Here is a 22,874-nt window from a genome sequence, read left to right as displayed (position 1 = left end):
CGATTCCGGAGCAAACATCAATTATTCCGGAGCTAGCCAACTGAAGAGTTCCATCAGTCACTCCTGGGCTACAATCACCTATCCGGACCCGTTTTACTGCCAACGCGGAGCCCCACCGGGCCTTCACAACTGGACTACCGACGTTATCTGCCCGAGGGAGTTATCCAGCTGGCTCCTCCGTCGCGACGTTACCTGAACGCCCATCTGCGGTCCGCTAATTGTTAGCTGTCTTATCGGCTGCTCTCTGAATAGATCTATCAGACATTTTTTTCATTTTTTCTTGGGCCTCTATAACTGTATCTATTTTTTTTTTGCAAATTGGATTGATCCCCTCTACCACACGGAACCCCACTAATCCTACAGACGGAAACGCACGAGGTGGCTAAAAACAGACCTCCACCCTATGCTAGCTGGCTACCGATGGCCCGGCTAGCTGTCTGAATCGCCGTGACCCCAACCAACCTCACTACTCACTGGACCCTTTTGATCACTCGACTAAGCATGCCTCTCCTTAATGTCAATATGTCAATATGTCAATATGTCTTGTCCATTGCTGTTCTGGTTAGTGTTTATTTGCTTATTTCACTGTAGAGCCTACCCACCATATACTACCCACCATTGCGACCTGTACGCTCTCGTTGGCTGGCCCTCACTTCATACTCGTCGCCAAACCCACTGGCTCCATGTCATCTACAAGACCTTGCTAGGTAAAGTCCCCTTATTTCAGCTCGCTAGTCACCATAGCATCACCCACCTGTAGCACGCGCTCCAGCAGGTATATCTCTCTTGTCACCCCCAAAACCAATTATTTCTTTGGCCGCCTCTCCTTCCAGTTCTCTGCTGCCAATGACTGGAACGAACTACAAAAATCTCTGAAACTGGAAACACTTATCTCCCGCACTAGCTTTAAGCACCAGCTGTCAGAGCAGCTCACAGATTACTGCACCTGTACATAGCCCACCTATAATTTAGCCCAAACAACTACCTCTTTCCCTACTGTATTTATTTTATTTATTTATTTATTTTGCTCCTTTGCACCCCATTATTTTTATTTCTACTTTGCACATTCTTCCACTGCAAATCTACCATTCCAGTGTTTTACTTGCTATATTGTATTTACTTTGCCACCATGGCCTTTTTTTTGCCTTTACCTCCCTTATCTCACCTCATTTGCTCACATCGTATATAGACTTGTTTCTACTGTATTATTGACTGTATGTTTGTTTTACTCCATGTGTAACTCTGTGTCGTTGTATGTGTCAAACTGCTTTGCTTTATCTTGGCCAGGTCGCAATTGTAAATGAGAACTTGTTCTCAACTTGCCTACCCGGTTAAATAAAGGTGAAATAAAAGAAAAATAAATAAAAAGAAGGTACGGTGGGATTCAAAATGGTCGGTGATCTGTTTGTTGGCTTTCAAAGACCTTAGAATGGCAGGGTAGGATAGTTATAGGTCTGACAGAACTCTGCAGGCTATCTCTGCAGTAGATTGCAACTCCGCCCCCTTTGGCAGTTCTATCTTGTCGGAAAATGTTATAGTTAGGGATGGAAATGTAAGGATTTTTGGTGCACTTATAGGACCAGGGCTGCACTAGCAGGGCTGACATTTGACGAACTGACTTGTTGGAAAGGTGGCATCCTATGACGGTGCCATGTTGAAAGTCACTGAGCTCTTCAGTAAGGCCATTCTACTGCCAATGTTTGTTTATGGAGATTGCATGGCTGGGTGGCTGAAATGGCCAAATCCACTAATTTGAAGGGGTGTCCACATATCATACTAATTTGACTGTCACGGAAATCCATTTACTATGTTACGTCTACCACTGAGTCCAGGTTGCAACCAGCTGGAGCTCTTTCAAGTCAGATTATGAGTTGAGTTGAGTACAATGCCACAATGAGCTTCAGTCAAAGATCTTTACAGTTCAACATCAATGTTAAAGCTGCAATATGTAACTTTTTGGGCGGCCTGACCAAATGCACATAGAAATATATGAGTTATAGATTTGTCTTTCGCATTGAAAGCAAGTCTATGAGGTCTATGTGCATTATTTTTATGCTTCCCGTTCTTAAATTTCGTTTTTGTGTATTTTACTTTCGGTTTTGTACACCAGTTTCAAAAAGTTGAAAATACAATATTTTTGGTTATTGAAAATACATTTCACAGCGGTTTAGATGGTAGAAAGATTCTTTGCACTTATTTTGTTTTGCAACAAAATGAAATTAGGCGAACTTTTAAAATTGTACCAACAGGAAATGGCAGAGTGATTTCTTCATAATCCATCTTTCAAGTTTGTCAATGTTACATAAAGCTCTATACACTTCGTCATATAAACACAGCTTTTCCCCGACTGCCCATCCAAGCCATGAAAGAGTGCTGTATGGGCAGGCCCTGCAGTAAAGCACATTTGTAGCATGTGTGCTGATTTTAAAATGGACTGTCTACACCTCAATATCTTATATGTATGTCTACAGACATGCAAACTGAACTCTACATCGTTTGTATTCATATGCAAATATTGGGAATTAAATAGATATTACACAAAATATGATAAATAGCTCCTACAATGTAGTTGTGTGTTGTTTTGGTATCTCAAATAGGTTTCACACTCTTATTTGACGTCCAACGCGGGATGGGCGGGGCTTGGGAGAAAGGAAGGTCTACCTCGGTAGCTCGGACGGGGCTGTTCCTGAATAGTCCGTTGTCTCGAAAGGTACAGTGCGCTCGTCGGAACTTAATACAGATTTCATCCGGTTAGGAATGTAAATTGTTATGTAGAGTTTGGTAAAAAGAGAAGTAAACATGCATTTTACATGACAGAGTCATAACCTGTCATTCCTACCTTGAATCATTCCTAAGGTAAGTTCGCTTTCTTTGACTGCATAACATCTAGTTGTTTTTCCTCCTTTACATTGCCTTTGTTTTGTGTCAGTTTTAGGCTGATGTGGTCAAAGTTAATACATCAGAAAAAACTAATCATATTTATGCAGCAGTCATACTCATAGTCAATCCTAAGCATATTCCTAGGTAGAAGTCACTTCACACTTAAACTTTTTCTTAGCTATTATTTTTCCTGAGCTACAAAACTAGATGTGAAAAGTAGGTATTTCTGTGCCTTACCAGATACACCAGTAGCCTGAAGATCTTGTTCTGCATATCCAAGCGTGCATTGTAAAACCTGTTGCCTAGACACTTTTGTTTTGAGTCTGTTTGTGGTTTGACCTGTAACTCTTGCGCTGGGGTCTCAGTAATAATTTTGACATAATGACAGGTTTGTGAAATCCTTTGGTGTCCTTGGAATAAGTGAACGATGTTACCCTCTCTGCAAAGTGCATCTCCAAGGTAATCGCCTCACAAGCTCGCACGACACGTTGCTTACTGTAGCAAAATGGCTTCTATTAATTGCAGTGCAGACAAAGGCTTTGAACAGTTGTGTGGTAGTTACTCGGTTGATGATAAAGATCACCACATAACTCTCACAGTGCCTTCAGAAAGTATTCACGCCTCTTGACCTTTTCCACATGTTGTTACAAACTGAATTTAAAATGTATTCAATTTAGATTTTGTCACTAGCCCATAATGTGAAAGTATAATTACATTTGTTGTCATTTTCACAAATTCATGAAAAAGGTCAAGCTGAAATGTCGAGTCAATAAGTAAACTGAACAAAAACATAAACACAACATGTAAAGTGTTGATTTCATGAGCTGAAATAAAATATCCCAGACATGTTCCATACACACAAAAATATTATGTCTCTCATTTTGTGCACAAATCTGTGAGTGAGCATTTCTCCTTTGCCAAGATGATCCATCCACCGGACAGACATGGCATATCATAAGCTGATTAAACAGCATGATCATTACACAGGTGCACCTTGAGCTGGGGACAAAAGGCAACTCTAAGATGTGCAGTTTTGTCACACAACACAATACCGCAGATGTCTCAAGTTTTGAGAGAGCGTGCAATAGGCATGCTGACTGCAGGAATGGCCACCAGAGCTGTTGCCTGATGATTTAATGTTCATTTCTCTACCATAAGCCTCCAATGTCGATTTAGAGAATTTGTCAGTATGTCCAACCGGCCTCACAACCACAGACCACGTGTAACCATGCCAGCCCAGGAGCAACACATCTGGCTTCTTCACCTGCGGGTGAGACCAGCCACCCGGACAGCTGATGAAACTGAGGCATATTTTTGTCTGTAATAAAGCCTTTTTTGTGGAGAAAAACTAGTTCTGATTGGGTGGGCCTGTTTCCCAACTGACTGCACCCCTGCCCTGTCATGTGAAATCCATAGATTAGAGCCTAATTTATTTATTTCAAGTGACTGATTTCCGAACTGTAACTCAGTAAAATCGTTGAAATTGGTGCATGTTGCATTTAAAAAAATATATTGTTCAGTATATTTAACCCCTTTTGTTATGGCAAGCCTAAATAATAAGTATTGACTCAGTCAATTTAATTCATTTTGAATTCAGGCTGTAACACAAAATGTGGAATAAGTCAATAGGTATGAATACTAACTGAAGGCACTGTATTTGAGAGCTGTCATTCACTGGCATCTCACTATGGAGTACTTTCTAGGTCAGGGATGGGCAACTGGCCCCAGTTAGAATGGTAGAATTCACAAGGTGCAGTTTTGAAAATTGGTTGTGCATCAGCAGCTTTTCACTTGTTATGCCTGTCACTGACAGTCAGTTAATTATCCCATGTCAGCTACCATTTTTTAGATTGGTAAGTTAGCTGGAGAGACTATCTAAACTTCTAGTAATCATGGTCATATTACCGACCAGGAAGCCCCCATTGATTTTGTTAGTCACTGTCATTCAGATATCATATTAAAAACTGCAAATATTTCTTCCCTCCCCATGGCAAAAATGTGTTGAATTATATATAGGAAATGAGTTACAGTATAAATTGCCAAATCTTCTCTACGCCTCATGGCAAAATGAGTAGAATTACAGGAAATTAACTCTAAAACTTTTATTCTCTCTGCTTTCAAGAGGGGAGCCAGTAAAATGTTTTGCCCGCAAGGTAGGGATGGGGTGGCAACAAAATGTAACTTAGGGCCGGCTCTGTCTCTTCACTCTCTGTAGACTCCCTCCCCTGCTGGACAGTCACAGTCAGTGTGAGGAGAATGATGAGACAATGAGTGACGTATCCATATCTAAAGCCATACGCTTAAGACCCCATAGTCAACTCAATTATCCAGAAGTCCTCAGCCAGAGCAGGATGGCCAATAGAGAGCCACACGGCAGCCAAGAAGAACCACCGTCAAGATCCAGCCCAAACTGGCCACCCCAGGGACTATGTGCTGGCTACAGCCCCCAGACACCCTACCCCGGACAGGAAGAGATGTGTCTGAGTGCCCTGGACCACCAGAGGTACGCCTGGCTGAAATCCAGCTTTGCCAACAGCAGCGACGGACGCACTGGAGGGCCATACCCAGACAGCCTGCCATCCTACTCATACCCACACTGTGCAGACTTTGCCAGTTGCCCAGTAGAGGAGGGCTATCATCACCAGGGTAAATCCCACCACTCACTCCCTGGGCGATACAGCCCCAGCATCAGTAGCCTGGAGCAGCCGTACTCTCTGCTCTCCTGCCCACCAGAGGCTGCCCTCCGCTACCCTTTCCTTCCCCCGTACCCCTACCCAACTCAGGGCCCGGTCTGCTGTGCACAGTGCCCTGCACAGGGGCTCGGAATGGGCCCTGTCCTACAGCTCGTTCCAAGGCCAAGTTACCGTCCACCCTACTATGGTGAGTTCCAGTTCCAGTCATATAGGGGGGTGGGTGTGTACGTAGCCTGGTTCCTCTCTAGGTTTCTTCCTAGGTTTTGGCCTTTCTAGGGAGTTTTTCCTAGCCACTGTGCTTCTACACCTGCATTGCTTGCTGTTTGGGGTTTTAGGCTGGGTTTCTGTACAGCACTTTGAGATATCAGCTGATGTACGAAGGGCTATATAAATACATTTGATTTGATATGTAAAACTATATTTAGTATATTGAGTTGCACCCCCCCTTTCGCCCTCTGAACAGCTTCAATTCGTCGGGCCATGGACGCTGCAAGGTGTCTAAAGTATTCCACAGGAATGCTGACCCATGTTGACTCCAGTGCGTCCCACAGTTGTGTTAAGTTGGCTGGATGTCCTTTGGGTGGTGGGCCATTCTTGATACACACAGGAAACTGTTGAGCGTGAAAAAAACACAGCAGTGTTGCAGTTGTTGACACAAACCAGTGCGCCTGGCACCTACTACCATACCCTGCTGTCTTGCCCATTCATCCTCTAAATGACACACATCTCTAGGCTTAAAAATACCTCTTTAACCCGTCTCCCACTGCTTGAAGTGGATTTAACAGGTGACATTAATAAGGGATCATAGTTTTCACCTGGATTATCCTGGTCAGTCTATGTCATGGAAAGAGCAGGTGTTAATGTTTTGTACACTGTGTATGTCACAAGCATCCCAGGCCATATGTGGCATCCTATTCCTCAGAGGCACTCCTATTTTGGCCTTCCACCTCCTAAAATGTTAGATCATCCACAGTGCATGCAGCAACATATTCTGTCTATAAACAGGTTCCCATCCAACCTTTTTTTAAGTGAGTAAAGTACATGTCAGATAAAAATGTCATGACAGGCCTGATGGAAACAGAACATTTGACGGTAAACTTTCCAAATGTCAACTAAACGAAATACGCTAGACAAGGTGGGATCTTTTTGAGTCGGTAAAAATGTATAATGCGAGAAATAGTGATGGAGGCGTCTTATGATGGCTATTAGATCAATATTTGCACATATCGAAGTAAAGACCAAATGCCGAATGCCAAGACCAGAGTGTGCACATTCGCTATATAACCCGCCAAAAATTGTGACAAAACCATTAGTAGAGTTGAAAATGCGATGGAAACCTATTTAACTTGTACTTTATTCGGTACATGGGATTTGAACTGCAAAAGTTACTTTCATGTGCACTACGTCATCATGCACAGCCTTTTGTCCGCAAACAAGTCAATTTGATGGAAACACATCTCTGGTGGGAAAATGCTGTTATTGTTTTATGTGGGTTTTAGAATATTCCCATGGAAGTTTGTCATCAATTGGATGGAAACCTAGCTAATGACAATTAAAATGATACTCTTTGTATGTATTTGTTACTATGTGTGTGTGTGTGTGTGTGTGTGTGTAACCAATCAAAAGTTTTAACACCCACTCATTCAAGGGTTTTTCTTTATTTTTACTATTGATGAGCGTCCACTGGTCAATATGAAATTGTATTTGTCACATGCGCCGAATACAACAGGTGTAGACATTATAGTGAAATGCTTACTTAGAAGACCTTAACCAACAATGCAGTTTTAAGGAGAGATTTTTTTTTGAAATATAACAAATTATTAAGGAGCAACAATAATATCTTTATATTTACTATTTTCTACATTGTAGAAAAATAGAAGACCTCAAAACTGTGAAATAACACATATGGAATCATGTAGTAACCAAAAAAGTGTTAATCAAATCAAAATATATTTTAGATTGTTCAAAGTTGCCACCCTTTGCCTTGATGACAGCTTTGCAACACTCATAGCATTCTCTCAACCAACTTCACCTGGAATGCTTTTCCAACAGCTTTGAAGGAGTTCCCACATATGCTGAGCACTTGTTGGTGGCTTTTCCTTCACTCTGCGGTGGAGGCCAGGTCATCTGATGCAAAACTCCATCACTCTCCTTGGTCAAATAGCCCTTACACAGCCTGGAGGTGTGTTTTGAGTCACTGTCCTGTTGAAAAACAAATGATAGTCTCAATAAGCGCAAACCAGATGGGATGGCGTATCGCTGCAGAATGCTGTGGTAGCCATGCTGGTGAAGTGTGCCTTGAATTCTAAATCAATCACAGACAGTCTCACCAGCAAAGCACCATCACACCACTTCCTTCTCCATGCTTCATGGTGGGAACCACACATGCGGAGATCATCTACTCATCTACTCACAAAGACATGGCAGTTGGAACCAAAAATGTGGACTCATCAGACCAAAGGAATGGACAGTCTATTGTCCATTGCTCATGTTTCTTGGCACAAGCAAGTCTCTTCTTATTATTGGTGTCCTGTGGTAGTGGTTTCTTTGCAGCAATTCAACCATGAAGTCTTGATTTTAGGCCGTCTTCCCTGAACAGTTGATGTGGATGTCTGTAACTTTAAACTCTGAAGCATTGTTTTTTGGAATGCAATTTCTAAGGCTGGTAACTAATGAACTTATCCTCTGAGCAGAGGTAACTCTGGGTCTTCCTTTCCTGTGGGGTTCCTCATGAGAGCCAGTGTCGTCATAGCGATTGATGGTTTTTGCGACTGCACTTGAAGATACTTTCAAAGTTCTTGAAATTTTCCTGATTGACTGACCATCATGTCTTAAACTAATGATGGACTGTTGTTTCTCTTTGCTTCATTCAGCTGTTCATGCCATAAATGGACTTGGTTTTTACCAAATAGGGCTATCTTTTGCGCTGCTGCTAATCTCTGTTTATCTTATGCATAGTCACTTTAACAATACATTCATGTACATACTACCTCAATAAGCCTGACTAACCGCTGTCTGTATATAGCCATGCTACTCTTATTTTCAAATGTCTTTTTATTGTTGTTTTATTTATTTACCAACACACAGACATACTTTTTTTTCTCTGCACTATTGGTCAGAGCCTGTAAGTAAGCATTTCACTGTAAGGTGAAGAAACCTGTTGTATTCGGCGCACGTGACAAATAAACTTTGATTTGATTTATCTTCTGTATACAACCCATACCATGTCACAACACAACTGATTGGCTCAAACGTATTAAGAAGCAAAGAAATTCCACAAATTAACTATTAATTAATTAAAGGCCAGCTGTTAACTGAAATGCATTCCAGGTGACTACCTCATGAAGCTTATTGAGAGAATGCAAATGGTGCCCAAAGCTGTCATCAAGGCAAAGGGAGGCTACTTTGAAGAATGTCAGATATAAAATATATTGTGATGTGTTATTTCATAGTTTGTCTTCACTATTATTCTACAATGTAAAAACCCTTGAATGAGTAGGTGTGTCCAAACTTTTGACTGGTACTATTTTTTAAAATAAATATATTGGTGTCATATCAGGTCCGGACCACTGCAGACATCAAGATGCAGCTGGCACCACTCAAAGGTGAGTTGTCGAACTAACCCATCGTTTACATTGTTCTACAATGAAGGCCTACCAAAAGGCCTCCTGCAGGGACGGGGGCCTGGGATTAAAAATAAAGAATAAATACAACGAATACAATATAAATATAGCAAGGCAGCAACACATGACTACACAGCATGATAGCAACACAACATAAAAAAAACCTGGTAGCAGCACAAAACATGGTACAAATATTATTGGGCACAGACAACAGCACAAAAGGCAAGAAGGTAGAGACGACAATACATCACACAAAGCAGCCACAACTGTCAGTGTCCATGATTGAGTCTTCGAATGAAGAGATTGAGAAAACTGCCCCGTTTGAGTGTTTGTTGCAGCTCGTTCCAGTCACTAGCTGCAGCGAACTGAAAAGAGGAGCGACCCAGGGATGTGTGTGCTATGCGGACCTTTAACAGAATGTGACTGGCAGAATGGGTGTTGTATGAGGGCTGCAGTAGATAACTCAGGTAGGGGGGAGTGAGGCCTAAGCGGGTTTTATAAATAAGCATCAACCAGTGGGTCTTGCGACAGGTATACAGAGATGACCATTTTCCAGAGGAGTTTATAGTGCAGTGATGTATCCTACAAGGAGCAAAGGTGGCAAATCTGATGGACGAAAGTTAAAGAACATCTAGCCGCTCGAGAGCACCCTTACCTGCCGATCTATAAATTATGTCTCCGTAATCTAGTATGGGTAGGATGGTCATCTGAATCAGGGTTAGTTTTGTAGCTGAAGTGAAAGAGATTTAACTTTAGCCTGCAGCTTTGATATGTGCTGAGAGAAGTACAGTGCACCATCTAGCCATACTCCCAAGTACTTGTTTGAGGTGACTATCTCAAGCTCTAAACCCTCAGAGGTAGTAATAACACCTGTGGGAAGAGGGGCATTCTTCTTACTAAACCACAAGACCTTTGTTTTGGAGGTGTTCAGAACAAGGTTAAGGGCAGAGAAAGCTTGTTGGACACTTAAGAAAGCTTTGTTGTAGAGCGTTTAACACAACATCCAGAGAAGGGCCAGCTAAGTATAAAACTATCATCTGTGCATAAATGGATGAGAGAGCTTCCTACTGCCTGAGCTATGTTGTTGATGTAAATTGAGAAGGGCGTGGGGCCTAGGATCGAGCCTTGGTGACAGGCAGTGGCTGAGACAGCAGATTTTCTGACTTTATACACGGCACTCTGAGCGAGGTAGTTAGCAAACCAGGCCAAAGACCCCTCAGACACCAATGCTCCTTAGCCGGCCCACAAGAATGGAATAGTCTACCGTATCAAAAGCTTTGGCCAAGTCAATAAAAATAGCCACACAATATTGCTTAGAATCAAGGGCAATGGTGACATCATTGAGGACCTTTTAAGGTTGCAGTGACACATCCATGACAGCTAGGATCAGCTTGATCGCTGCCTTCTAAGCAAAGGGAACCTCCCCAGAAAGGAGAGACAGGCTTGGCGATGATAGGGGCAACAACCTTAAAGAAGAAAAGGTCTAAACCATCTGACCCAGATGTTTTTTGGGGGGTCAAGTTTAAGCAGCTCCTTTAGGAACTCCAACTCAGTGACTGCCTGCAGGGAGAAATTTTGTAGCGGGGCAGGGGAAAAAGAGGGAGAAGCATCGGGGAAGGTCGCATTAGAAGTGTTGGGAGATTAGGAAATGTTGGACAGGCTCTGATGTTACAACTTCCCCTCAATGTTTTACTTCCTTGGTTACATTTTAAAAACGGTCTTGTGTAAACAATGACATCTGTGACAATATATCAAGCCATTTGAAGAGGATGATTTAAGGAATGCATACTGTAAATTCTTCGACATAGAAGAGTTCTGACAATCTAATTATGTCAATTACATGTAATATACTCTATTTCCATTGGAACAGGCATGTGCTTCTTTTAATAATAACGTTTTCGGTTCCGGACTCTGCATGCCACTGAAGTCGTACACAAACAGTACAGGCCGTAACACAGCTTTAGCTATAAGGTGGACACCACAGGAGGCTGGTGGGTGGAGCTATGGGAGGACGGGCTCATTGTAAAGAATGTAATTAATGGAACGGTATCAAACACGTCAAACATATGGAAACCACACGTTTGACACATTCCATTCCATCCATTACAATGAGCCTGTCCTCCCATAGCACCTCCCACCAGCCTCCACTGGTGAACACATATCATAGGTAATGGTTTAGTACAGACCAATAGACAAGGGTTCCAAGCAACCAAACAGAAAGTGGGAACTCATATCTAAAAGGCCAATGACTGCCTGGACAATTTCCACATGAGAGATAAATGAAGTATTGGCTCAGTTAGAGCATGGCACTTACAACACCAGGGTTGTGGATTTGATTCCCACGGGGACCAGTACGGGAAAAAGTACAAAAATGAATCCACTCACTACTGTAAGTTGCTCTGGACAAGAGCATCTGCTAAATGACAAAAATGTAAATATAAATTACGCTTAATGTAAGTTACATTGTCAAGTTCTTGACTGGCACTATGATTTGGCTTGTCTCTCCCATCACAGTGAGAGCTTTGTCCCCCAACACAGACAAAGTGACAGACCTGGGAGTAGTACACAGCTGTCATTGGAGCAAAGTAAGTGCTGTACAGAGTATGGTAGACCAAAACTGCTAATAGTATCAACATGGAATTTGTTGTCTTCTTACTAGCACTGACTTTGCAGATAGTTACTTTATTAAGGAACATTTTTACTTACTATGATTGTGATATGTGGTTGTCTCACCTAGCTACCTTAAGAGGAATGTGACTAACTGTAAGTCGCTCTGGATAGGAGCATCTGCTAAATGACAAAAATGTCAAATGTTTGTGCTATTATACAAATACGAGTGATTACACACTTGTTTCTGTTGGTCCATACTGTGTGCTATTTAACAGCACACAGTGCTATTGAGTAACACGTTATTTGTTTATTTTAGGAAAGGTCTTTGTCACCTATGAGAGAGACAGCGACAACCATTTTAAAGAGACCATGAACTTTGTTTCCCTGCTGCGTCACAACGGCTTTGACACTAGTGTAAGGTTACTTTATTCCTCATCACTTTTTACAGTTCAGAATCAAATAATTTCACTTGCCATTTACTGATATAGTAGTATATTAGTGCTGTTTCTCTTCCTGTATGGTTTCAGGTGGATGTATTTGAGCAGCAGCTCATAAGTATTAGCGCCATTGACTTCATGGAAAAATACATCAATGAGGTAAAATGACTGATTCAACCTCAGATGACTTTGACAAGATGGTAGAAATGCTTCGTAACCTTTTAATCAATGCTATGTTACATCACAAAATGAAGTCATGAAGTCAAGTTAACATGTGTCAACATGAAGTGGCCTGGGCTGAGGGCTAATCCTATCTATCTTTACCTTCTCAGAAATATTACCTTATCATCATTGTTATCAGTCCCAAGTATCATGAGACTGTAACGAGGGCTAATATCTATATGGAGAAAGACGAGAGGATGTTACACACAGTCTATATCTATAAGCAGGTGAGCTTATGGCAGTCCATAAAGAAACCTAATGATAATCTATCAAAAATAATGTTTTCATCGATTTCATGCTTCACTTCTAGAAAGGGATATGAAAGTGTGACTATGTTACAGCTGCAGAATGAGTTCATTCAGAATGGATGCCAGAACTTCAGATTCATTCCCATACTGTTTCCAGGAGCTAAAAAGGTATTGGACTTATGTGGAAATAAATGTTTTTGTTTTTTTAAGCACTAAAACACTTTACTAGGAAACTGAAAGACAATAGCTCTTATTTACTGAATTCAGTCAGATCAATGGCCTCTTTCTAGCAGCCTCTCCCCCTCTAGCCCATTTATACCTTGCGCTAACACCACAGGAGGTTGGTGGCACCTTAATTGGGGAGGACGGGCTCATAGTAATGGCTGGAACGGAATGAATGGTATCAAACACATGAATTCTATGTGTTTGATAGCATTCCATTTACTCCATTCCAGCCATTAATATGATCTGTCCCCCCCTCAGCAAAACGATTGTACCCACTTTTTCAGATGTGTCCACACGTGCTATTAATATGTGTATTTTCTGTCCACTGTGTCTGCATTGTGACCAGATTTCCTGGTCCCTCCCTGTATGCAAATGATATGACATATTGTTTCAAATTAATATGTATGATTTATTTTAAGACACATTGATGCCACACGTCAATGGTATTAGAGGGTGGGAAATTATGATTTAAATGGTTTCACTGTTCAGATCTGTTTACACTTGTACAATATCCAGACACAATGCGTGCCAGACTACCTCCAGAGGTGGGCAGGAAGATCTGATCACAATCAGATGCTTCTTTTAATCGTCTACACCTATCTAAAAATGTGGGCACAATCAGAATGTGGACAAGATCAGGACAAAGGCTGCATGTTAGAACCAGGTATAAACAGGTCTTCTTTTTGTCTCAGTGCCATGTTCCTGCCTGGCTCCAGAACACTCTAGTCTACACCTGGCCAAAGGACAGAGACGACATCCTACGTCGACTGATGAGAGTGGAGAAGTACAACCCTCCGCCTGTTGGGGAGCTACCCACCATCGTCTCCACCCCCCTCTAGAACCACAGCCTGTTGGGTTTACTTTACAGTGAAGTCCAGTCATGCTGTTTTTCCATCAGGACTGGGTCCTAATCCCAGACTTTTTTGGGGTGAAGGCACTAGTGTTATTCTAGGGAATTTGTGTTTCCAAAGCTATGGCTGAGTGACTCTAAGTTGTGTAGCACATAATCAACAACCTCTGAATACTCTTGTCTTTTGGGAACATCTGTTGCAGTATTCTGCCCAGGGAGGTTGCAATAAATTGGATTTGATTGATATTTACCCTGTCTTATTTCAGTTGGTTTGCTCCCTATAAAAACTACTATGACATGCATCCAAAATGAGTGAATAAATAGAACATTGTTTTACTAAATACATGTTTTCCCTTATGGAAATACTCTTTTAAACGGAGGCATTTTGACTAGGACTTAAGTCACGACTTTCATGACTCGACCAGTGATGACTTTCAGTCTCTCTCTCTCTTGCATGATTCAACATGCTAGCTACAACAGCAAATGTTACATAGTTATTGTACTAGCAGTCTAGCCTTACTTAGCTTTCTACCTGATGAAGAATTACTTTAAAGATTGTTGGACCGCAGCTTTTAGCACTGCCAAGTGACTTGGGACTCAAGTATAAAAGACTCGGTGTTGGACTCCAGGTATAGTGACTCAGACCCCGCTGGGCAGTGATTGAGTACATAGACAGACCATTTTGACAGGTCGGTCCATCGGCAAAGAATATCTGCATCTGAAATGGTGCACTATCACAGGTGTCAAACTCATTCCAGAGACTTCAATGTCTGTGGGTTTTCACTCCTCCCTTGTAATTGATTAGTTAGGACCTCCCCTCACCTGGTTATCTAGGTCTTAATTGATTAGTTTGACAACCAGGTGAGGGGAGGTCCTAAGTCTTCGTTTGACAATAATTGAAAGGAAGTAACAGACCAGCAGACACTCGGACCTCCACGGAGTTTGACACCCCCTGCCCTATAGTGACATGGTTAATGCTATATGTTATCCTTGGGACATCCCGAGTTGTGATGTCCCATGGGCACTTTTCCATTGTGACATACCTGTTGTTCTTGTAGTGCAGGAATGTGTTTTTGTTCTAACATGGGGCCCCTCCGGGCACATAGCAAAGCTGAACCACATATGAGACAACTCCCTGCTGACTGAAAGACCTACTAGATTACCTAACTTCTATGATCTGACTTTTCCCTGCCCCCAATGTTTTCAATCAAATTTAAAACACATGCAACAAATGTGAGCTGGTAGATTAGTCAGCCCACACTGGAGAGGGGGACATTTGATTCAAAACATTGCAGTGCCATGGTCCCATGGGGAGTTGAATATTAGGCTGTGTTTATACAGGCAGCTCAAATCTGATATTTTCAGAGCTGATGTGATTGCTCAAAAGACCAATTAGTGAAACAGGATCAGAATCGGGCTGCCTGTGTAAACGCAGCCCTAGTGGCATATCCAGAGACCAAAAAACTACTGAACAGATAACACATTTCTGACAAGGAAGGAATTGCAGTGAATCAGATTCATTTATTTAACGCCTGTAGGGCGGGGTGCTGCTAATGTTATGTAATGGCCCACCATGAAAGGCCTTTCTTCTACTTAGTGCTGCAACAAAAATACAGCAGGTTTTATTCTAGTCCCACAGTGGTGCAACAGCATGGCTTTAGTTGAAATAGACACAGTATCACCACTGAATGTACCAATATGCTTTCAATCTGTCGTATACTGTAGCGCTCTGACCAACAGACAGGACATAGAGAAGGACAACTCCTTGTTCAAACATTACTTCATTATATTTCACTGAGGTTTTGGCAAATCGTCCATGCAATCTACAGCCAGTCCCATTCCTATTGAATGTGAATCAAGAGTAGAAATAAAACACACTTGTGAAATAACACTCAATGTTTATATTTAAGGTAGTAAGAAGGGCACCTAGTGCCAGAGAAGAGCGGAAGACACATCCCACTGGGCACAGATGTCAATTCAACATCTATTCCACGTTGGCTCAACGTCATTTCATTGAAATGACGTGGAAGCAATGTTGATTCAATCAGTGTGTGCCCAAGTGGATTACTCTAACATAAAATCATTGTAGTGCAAAATCCTGAGTCAAAGTAACCATTAACTAGCTCGTGAAAATTACCTCATTTGTTAAACATAACTCTGCAAACTGAACATACTCCAGGCATACTGTGTAGAGTTTTTACCTCTGGGGATTATGGAAATTAAGTTAATATTATGATTCACAGCGAACTTTGCATACCTTCAGGACTGGGAGCTGGGCACCCCTGACAAATTGTAGTCATGTTTTCAGAGCAGAGATGCCTATGGTGCCAGCATGATCCTAAACATTCCTGTTCTGTGTTGGAGATCAGAGGTTAAGGAAAGAGAAGGCTGATTGGCTGCTGGTGGACGTGAGGTTGTACGTAGGCGTTGTATCGCTGTCATCGACACAGAGTAGCGGTGTGTTTGTAGGGGTAACACTCAGACACTCCCTCCCGTCTCTCTTTTCCACCTGAAGCTGCAGATCTCCATTCCTCTCTGTAAGGGTTGATGGACACACAGATGTCCCTCTGGCCACCAGCTCCATGCCACTGAACAAAGAGCGTCTACCCCCACAGGGCTGCTCGATCTGGGGGTCTGTGACTCGGAATGGGTCCCTCTCTGTCTGGAGCTCTGAGTCTTTAACTGTAACATTTGAGGTGAGCTGGGTCTCACCAGTCCTAAACCCAATCTGACTGTCCATGAACTCTTCATCCTGATTAGCAGACCCTCTCTCATCATCAAGGTTGAGATTTAGTAACCTCTCAGATGTACCCCTTTGGGCCCAGCCCAGGTCAGGCAGGGGAGGGGGTTGAGCTTGCCCCCCAGGTGACTGCTCAGTCCCAGGGTCTCTCCCTCTGTGATGGTTAAAGACTGTGATGTCACCTGGGCGTGTTGGCAGTAGCAGTGCGGGACTTGTGGGAGTGGGGGGCTGGTCCGAGGAGGATAGAGGAACACCATTGGCTGCTGCTGCATCACATCCGGCACCAATGATTGGCCCGCCCATCAGAGCCTTAAACTGACGAAGGATCTGGAAGGCAAAACCATCCTTTTTTACAATGCAAAACGACATAGTGTATATACCAAGAGTCAACCATCGTAGATCATCGTCTTCGATTATAACACCCAGGCTCATCACACTCTGCCTCTCTGGTGTTTACTTATTATTAAAGGTTCGATATGCAGAAATCACCCTGCCATTCCCTGGTTGATAAAATTCTAATAGTTCGCTTAATTTCAGTTTGTGACAAAACAAGCAATATAGTGTAGAGAATCATTGTTCCATGTAAGCTGCTGTGAGCAGGTTGAGAGTTTCAAGTTCCTTGGTGTCCACATCAGCAATGAACTATCATTGTCCAAACACACCAAGACAGTCGTGAAGAGGTCACGACAACACCTTTTCCCCCTCAGAAGAATGAAAAGATTTGGCATGGGCCCCAAGGTCCTCAAAAGGTTCTACAGCTGCACCATCGAGAGCATCCTGACCGGTTGCATCACTGCCTGGTATGGCAACTGCTCGGCATCTGACCTTTAAGGCTCTACAGAGGGTAGTGCGAATGGCCCAGTACATCACTGGGGCCAAGCTTCCTGCCATCCAGGACCTATACAATAGGTGGTGTCAGAGGAAAGCCCATAAAATTGTCAAAGACTCCAGTCACCCAAGACTTTTTTCTCTGCTACCGCACGGCAAGCCTTCAGAGCATCAAACTAACACACAGGTCCTTTCTCAGCTCCTGTCTGCCTGTGGTGGAAGTAGTCACACACTTCCCATAAACTGCAGCCTGAGGAGAACAAGATATTCAGAAGTAAGTATTTTGATAAGATTTTAGAGGATGACTTCACTGGTTAGAATAGATGAATCTATGGTCCAAGTAATTTCTAGTCCACACTCAGTTTCCTCTTGATTATTCCCTAAGAGTCCCCATAGCAACATCGGGGGCCACTGGCACCATGCATAACAATTGAAGCCTAATTCCTTGGCAGGCAATTCCTGTCCTTCCGAGTTCTCCCACTTACATACAGTACATCACCAAAAGTATGTGGACACCCCTTCAAATGAGTGGATTTGGCTATTTCAGCCACACCCGTTGCTGAAATGTGTATAAAACCGAGCACGAAGCCATGCAATCTCCATAGACAAACATTGTCAGTAGAATGGCCTTACTAAAGAGCTTTCAATGTGGCACCATCATAGGATGACACCTTTTCAACAAGTCAGTTCGTCAAATTTCTGCCCTGCTAGAACTGCTCCGGTCAACTGTAAGTGCTGTTATTGTGAAGTGGAAACGTGTAGGAGCAACAATGGCTCAGCCGCAAAGTGGTAGGCCACACAAGCTCAAAGAACGGAACCACCGAGTGCTGAAGCGTTAAAAGTCGCCTGTCCTCGGTTGCAACACTCACTACTGAGTTCAAAACTGCCTCTGGAAGCAACGTCAACACAATAACTGTTCGTCAGGAGCTTCACACAAGCGTGGGCTAGAATGGTGTAAAGCTCGCCGCCATTGGACTCTGGAGCAGTGGAAACGCATTCTCTGGAGTGATGAATCACACTGGCAGTCCGACAGATGAATCTGGGTTTGGCGGATGCCAGGAGAATGCTACCTGCCCGAATGCATAGTGCCAACTGTAAAGTTTGGTGGAGGAGGAATAATGGTCTGGGGCTGTTTTTCATGGTTCGGTCTAGGCCCCTTCCAGCAATGTTGCAATATTTTGTGGAAAGCCTTCTTTTATTATTTTATTATTTACCTTTATTTAGGCAAGTCAGTTAAGAACAAATTCTTATTTTCAATGACGGCCTCGGAACAGTGGGTTAACTGCCAGTTCAGGGGCAGCTCGGGGATTTGAACTTGCAACCTTCCAGTTACTAGTCCAACGCTCTAACCACTAGGCTACCCTGCCGCTCCTTCTCAGAAGAATGGAGGATGTTATAGCAACTCCATATTAATGCCCATGATTTTGGAATAAGATGTACGACGAGCAGGTGTGAAACCAAAAGTAAAAAAGACGCAAAAACAAAACTTAAGAACGGAAAGCATAGAAATAGCACACAGAACAGATTTACCGCTTCGTAGACTTGCTTTCAATGGGAATGAAAGATCTATAACTCATTTCTATTTGAATTTGGTTTCGTCGCCCAAAAAGTTACATATTGCAGCTTTAAAAGGTAATAACTAGACTATGTGTTACCTTGATGGTCTTGTTGGCTACAGGCCCTGGAGGTCCCTCACTCAGCTGGACCAGCCTCCTCTGGGTCACCCCGAAGATTTGCTCCAGAGACAGCAGATCAGACGTCATGAGACAGGCCACAGCACACAGCGCCCTCTGGTGGGAAGGAGGGAAGCAGCACATTCACACATATTTGAAATTTGATGTTTATTTTTCAAGAGAAACCTGGTCAAAATAGCAGCACATTCAAGACACATGTATATTGACTCTACCATCTGGGCAGTCTGTGACGGGTCCTGCAGTCTGCGAGAGAGCAGCTCCACCACCACCTCACAGTTCAGAGTGGAACACCTGGGGACAGATGGGAGGGAATTAAAACATCCCAAAAAACACTGGACAAATATCAAGGTGAAGGCAGACTGGAACAAAGGTCGAAGCCAATGCTCTAATAACATGCAACCTATTGGTCTGTACTGACTCCTTGATGAAGTGCTGGTTCTCCTCTCTGGACAGGAAGACCTTGGAGCCCTCAGTCATCCTTCTGATCAGCGCCATCTCCTGCCCACAGTCCCCTAACTGCATAGCCTCCACCCTGACAGAGAAAGGTGGATGGAGGGAGAGAAAGGGAGACTCAGCATGGTTGACTCATTTAGTATTTTGCTGGTAAATACTTTTTATATCATGTAATATTTCCACCGTTCTGATAGGTCTCCGGAGCTCTCCCTACTGGCTCCCGATTGGCTCCCGGTGCCACCCGAATTGCTGCTACCGCCCCCCGAGACCTGGCAATGGTCTGCGGTCTCCTGACAGGAGTTGTGGGAGGAGCTATGGCTGCTGTCAATCTCCTCCCAGCCCCCACCCACCTGCCCTGGACACCGCTGGGAAACTAAGAGTAGGGGAAGAGAGAGAGGGAACAGGCCAGGATTTTGAGAGAAGTACAGGCGAAGAAGGCTTTCAGTCCTGTCAAACATATGTAACAACTATGTAATAAAAGCCTAATGATCTAATCAATATAACAGCTGATTTAAAAACACCTTTGGGTCTGTGAGGAGGCACAGTGTAGGCACATGCTGGCACTGCCACCTCTACGGGGCCCGAAGGCGCCACCACCGCCCGGTAGTGGTTGTCATGGAGTCGGATACCCTGGTGTTCCATCGGGGGCAGGACGGCACTGGCCACAAACTCAGTAGCCTTGCGGATCTTGTCCATCAGGGTCTCACCGCCTGCCGGAAACAGGACGTGATATGGATTTGACTGGGTGTATTTAAAATCTATTCAAACAGGTCCACTGAGCCACATGAAACCAAAATGGTGGCCTTGTTGCTGCCACCTACTTGTTGTGTTCTTCCCTGGGCTGTAGCCAAACCCCTGCATTCTGGATCCGTGGGCAGACTCTGACCCCATGCCTGGAACGAAAGACCTCAACGATAAAAGACAACCATTGTACTTGTGTGCCTGCCTTTCCCCACTCTTCCCATCCACTCCCTCTTTTCCACCTGTCTCTTCCTCACTCCTCCCTGCTTCTTTCTTCTTCTCCACCCTCCCTCCTTTTCTCTTCCTCAATATCTCAATCAATCTCTCAAGGATTGGTTTAACTTGATTGTAATTGAGGTCACATCCATTCATTCAGTAGCCAGATGTCTGTCATTAGTAGCAGTATTAGGTCAGAGATTGTTTGTTAACTAATAAGAGAGATAAACATGCAATAACAACACAATGTACTCACCCATGTTGGCCATGGCTAGTTTGCATGGAGACGTGCTGCTCTGGTGAGAGACTGTCTCTGTGAAGAGTAACCTGGCTAATTCCTGAAGACCGATAAAGACAGAGAGTTTGTGACTTTCAAAAAGACGCATTGGGGGATAGTAATTGTTTTCAACATTGTTTTGGCTCACCTGTGCCGTGGCCCTCACTTTCTGGTACATAGCGGTGCCATGGATGGGGTCAAGAGGACCACTGTAAACTGATATTCAGCATAACACACAGATTCAGTATAACACTCATAGCTCTCCGAAACCCTACTGTCATAAAGAGAAGGATGAAATGGAGACACTGAGATGCATTAGTGGCCACATCATCATCTCACCTGAGGCCTGCTGGATGAAGGTGGAGTTCCGTCTGAGTTCCGTCAGAAAGTGAGGTGATCCGTGACCACAGAGATGGACGAAGATCTTCAGAACCTGGAAGGACAGAAACGATGGAAAGGGAAGAGGCACAGGAGGAACAGATGAATAGCTGATATGATATATGGTGAAGATTAGCTGCATTCTTCTACATGATTCCTCTTCAGCCTCAGTTAACAAATCAAGGTCAAATTCAGTGTTTGGGGGCCTCTTAATGCAGCTGAAAGCCTGGTAACCTGGCTAGCTGAGCTCACCTTTATTTTGACATGGCAGGATTCTACCTGCAGCCTCTCCAACAGGTACTCCAACAGGCACTGACCACACCCAGTGGACTCCTGGGAGATTTCTGCAGCGCCAGGAGGGTAAAGGATACAAACTGTACTGTCTTTTGGTTGACATTGAAAATAATAGTATCTCACTACATGATCTTTAATATCAGAACACAGTACTGTATCAGCATACAGTGGGAGGTGATGTGGATAAAAGGATACTTCCGATGTCTTCAAAGAGGTAGCCAGGACAGGGCTTTTCGTCATCTGCTGTTGCTTTCATCAGAGTGGGAACCTGAGAGGGTAAGAGATCATGCATGGATTGGCCAACAGATGAACACCAGAATAGACCATTTAGCTAGGATTTGTGTCATTTTATGTTTGGGTTTATAGCGAAAAGCACAGGGTGGTGGGTCCAGCGTAATACACTGTGGGGAGAAATCATACCAATTGACAATAGCGTTAAAGTCTTATATACGTCTGATCATGACAGACGATTTCTGTCCTGGGAGTGTGATATCATATGATGTGCTAGCATGCTAACGTTAGCTAACTAGGTTGCTGTGGTACAGTAAACAGTGGGCGTAATGGGATTTACAAAACAATGTACTGTTCCCCCATAAAATGACATATACGCATTATATAAAAATGTTATTTGCAAGTGTTTATATAGGAAAATAACACCTACTTTCTGAAGGAAAGATAGTCGTTCCATGAATGTTGCCATGATTTTGCAATAACTGGAGGCTACACATCTCTTCCTCGGGACAGACAACGAAGGCGGGGTCTACAATGACACGTAGCCAATCAAACAACTATGGGTAGTACTCATACGATACCATTGGTCCAATGCTTTTGCGTAAGGGTAACCATTGGCAAATCAAAAAGTCCATAATCCATTTTGCCCTAACAAATCACGTTCGTAGATTGCATGCATGTCATTTCCTGATTCAGGGTCAACAACATGGCGCTGTCCGTGGACTATGTCATCAAATGGTTTGAGTGATATTTTCCTACGAGTGCCATCTATTTCTATGATACTTACTTAATATTGTACAAGAGCTTATGCAGAGGCATTAGATCGTTATTCAATTGATTGTATTCGTCGTTTTTTTTTCCATCGTCAAAGACTATTGATCAAGTGTCCACCTATTGATCAAACGTGTGGACTCGCAGTCGAGAGAGGATGAGATGGTTTCCAGAGCTGTTTGCCCAGTGTACTGGTGGGGTGCGTATGTAGCTACTTGCTAGCTACCTAACAAATATGGGCACTGTAGCCATTCATAATCCAAAAGCATCTATACCTCAGTGGTCATCATACGCTACATGACCAAAAGTATGTAGACACCTGCTCTTCGAACATCTCATTCCAAAATCATGGACTTTAATATGGAGTTGGTCACCCCCCTCTTCTGGGAAGGGCTTTCCACTAGATGTTGAAACATTGCTGCAGGGACTTGCTTCCAGTCAGCCATGAGCATTAGTGAGGTTG

The 22,874-nt window shown here is 43.3% G+C and overlaps 2 protein-coding genes across 3 annotated transcripts; one reads left to right on the top strand and one right to left on the bottom strand.

Moving 5' to 3' along the window:
- The first annotated feature begins 2,679 nt into the window (after window positions 1-2,679).
- LOC139381649 (E3 ubiquitin ligase TRAF3IP2-like) lies at window positions 2,680-14,038 on the top strand. Its single transcript, XM_071125330.1, has 10 exons — window positions 2,680-2,856; window positions 3,269-3,339; window positions 5,096-5,760; window positions 9,133-9,178; window positions 11,711-11,781; window positions 12,123-12,220; window positions 12,334-12,402; window positions 12,576-12,692; window positions 12,807-12,881; window positions 13,631-14,038. Exons 2-10 carry the CDS (start codon window positions 3,308-3,310, stop codon window positions 13,775-13,777), a joined length of 1,320 nt encoding a protein of 439 aa, XP_070981431.1. The 5' UTR covers window positions 2,680-2,856; window positions 3,269-3,307; the 3' UTR covers window positions 13,778-14,038.
- LOC139381647 (TEPSIN adaptor related protein complex 4 accessory protein) lies at window positions 7,195-22,199 on the bottom strand. 2 transcript variants are annotated; one of them, XR_011628570.1, is made up of 14 exons: window positions 22,071-22,199; window positions 21,605-21,677; window positions 21,368-21,459; window positions 21,077-21,170; window positions 20,886-20,953; window positions 20,717-20,798; window positions 20,325-20,396; window positions 20,025-20,213; window positions 19,687-19,876; window positions 19,469-19,582; window positions 19,263-19,341; window positions 19,012-19,146; window positions 16,046-16,855; window positions 7,195-7,775 (listed from the first exon to the last, which is right to left on the bottom strand). XR_011628570.1 is itself a non-coding variant. In XM_071125328.1 (13 exons), exons 1-13 carry the CDS (start codon window positions 22,107-22,109, stop codon window positions 16,154-16,156), a joined length of 1,929 nt encoding a protein of 642 aa, XP_070981429.1. In that variant the 5' UTR covers window positions 22,110-22,198; the 3' UTR covers window positions 15,290-16,153. The 2 variants fall into 2 exon arrangements, 1 of the variants encoding a protein (XP_070981429.1); XM_071125328.1 differs by lacking the exon at window positions 7,195-7,775 and having other exon boundaries at window positions 15,290-16,855; window positions 22,071-22,198.
- Window positions 22,200-22,874: the final 675 nt, after the last annotated feature.

The sequence above is a fragment of the Oncorhynchus clarkii genome, chromosome 23 (genome assembly GCF_045791955.1).
Source record: "Oncorhynchus clarkii lewisi isolate Uvic-CL-2024 chromosome 23, UVic_Ocla_1.0, whole genome shotgun sequence".
Taxonomy (NCBI): Eukaryota; Metazoa; Chordata; class Actinopteri; order Salmoniformes; family Salmonidae; genus Oncorhynchus; species Oncorhynchus clarkii.
The sequence above is the reverse complement of the archived record's forward strand: the minus strand, read 5'-3'. Positions and strand labels throughout refer to the sequence as shown.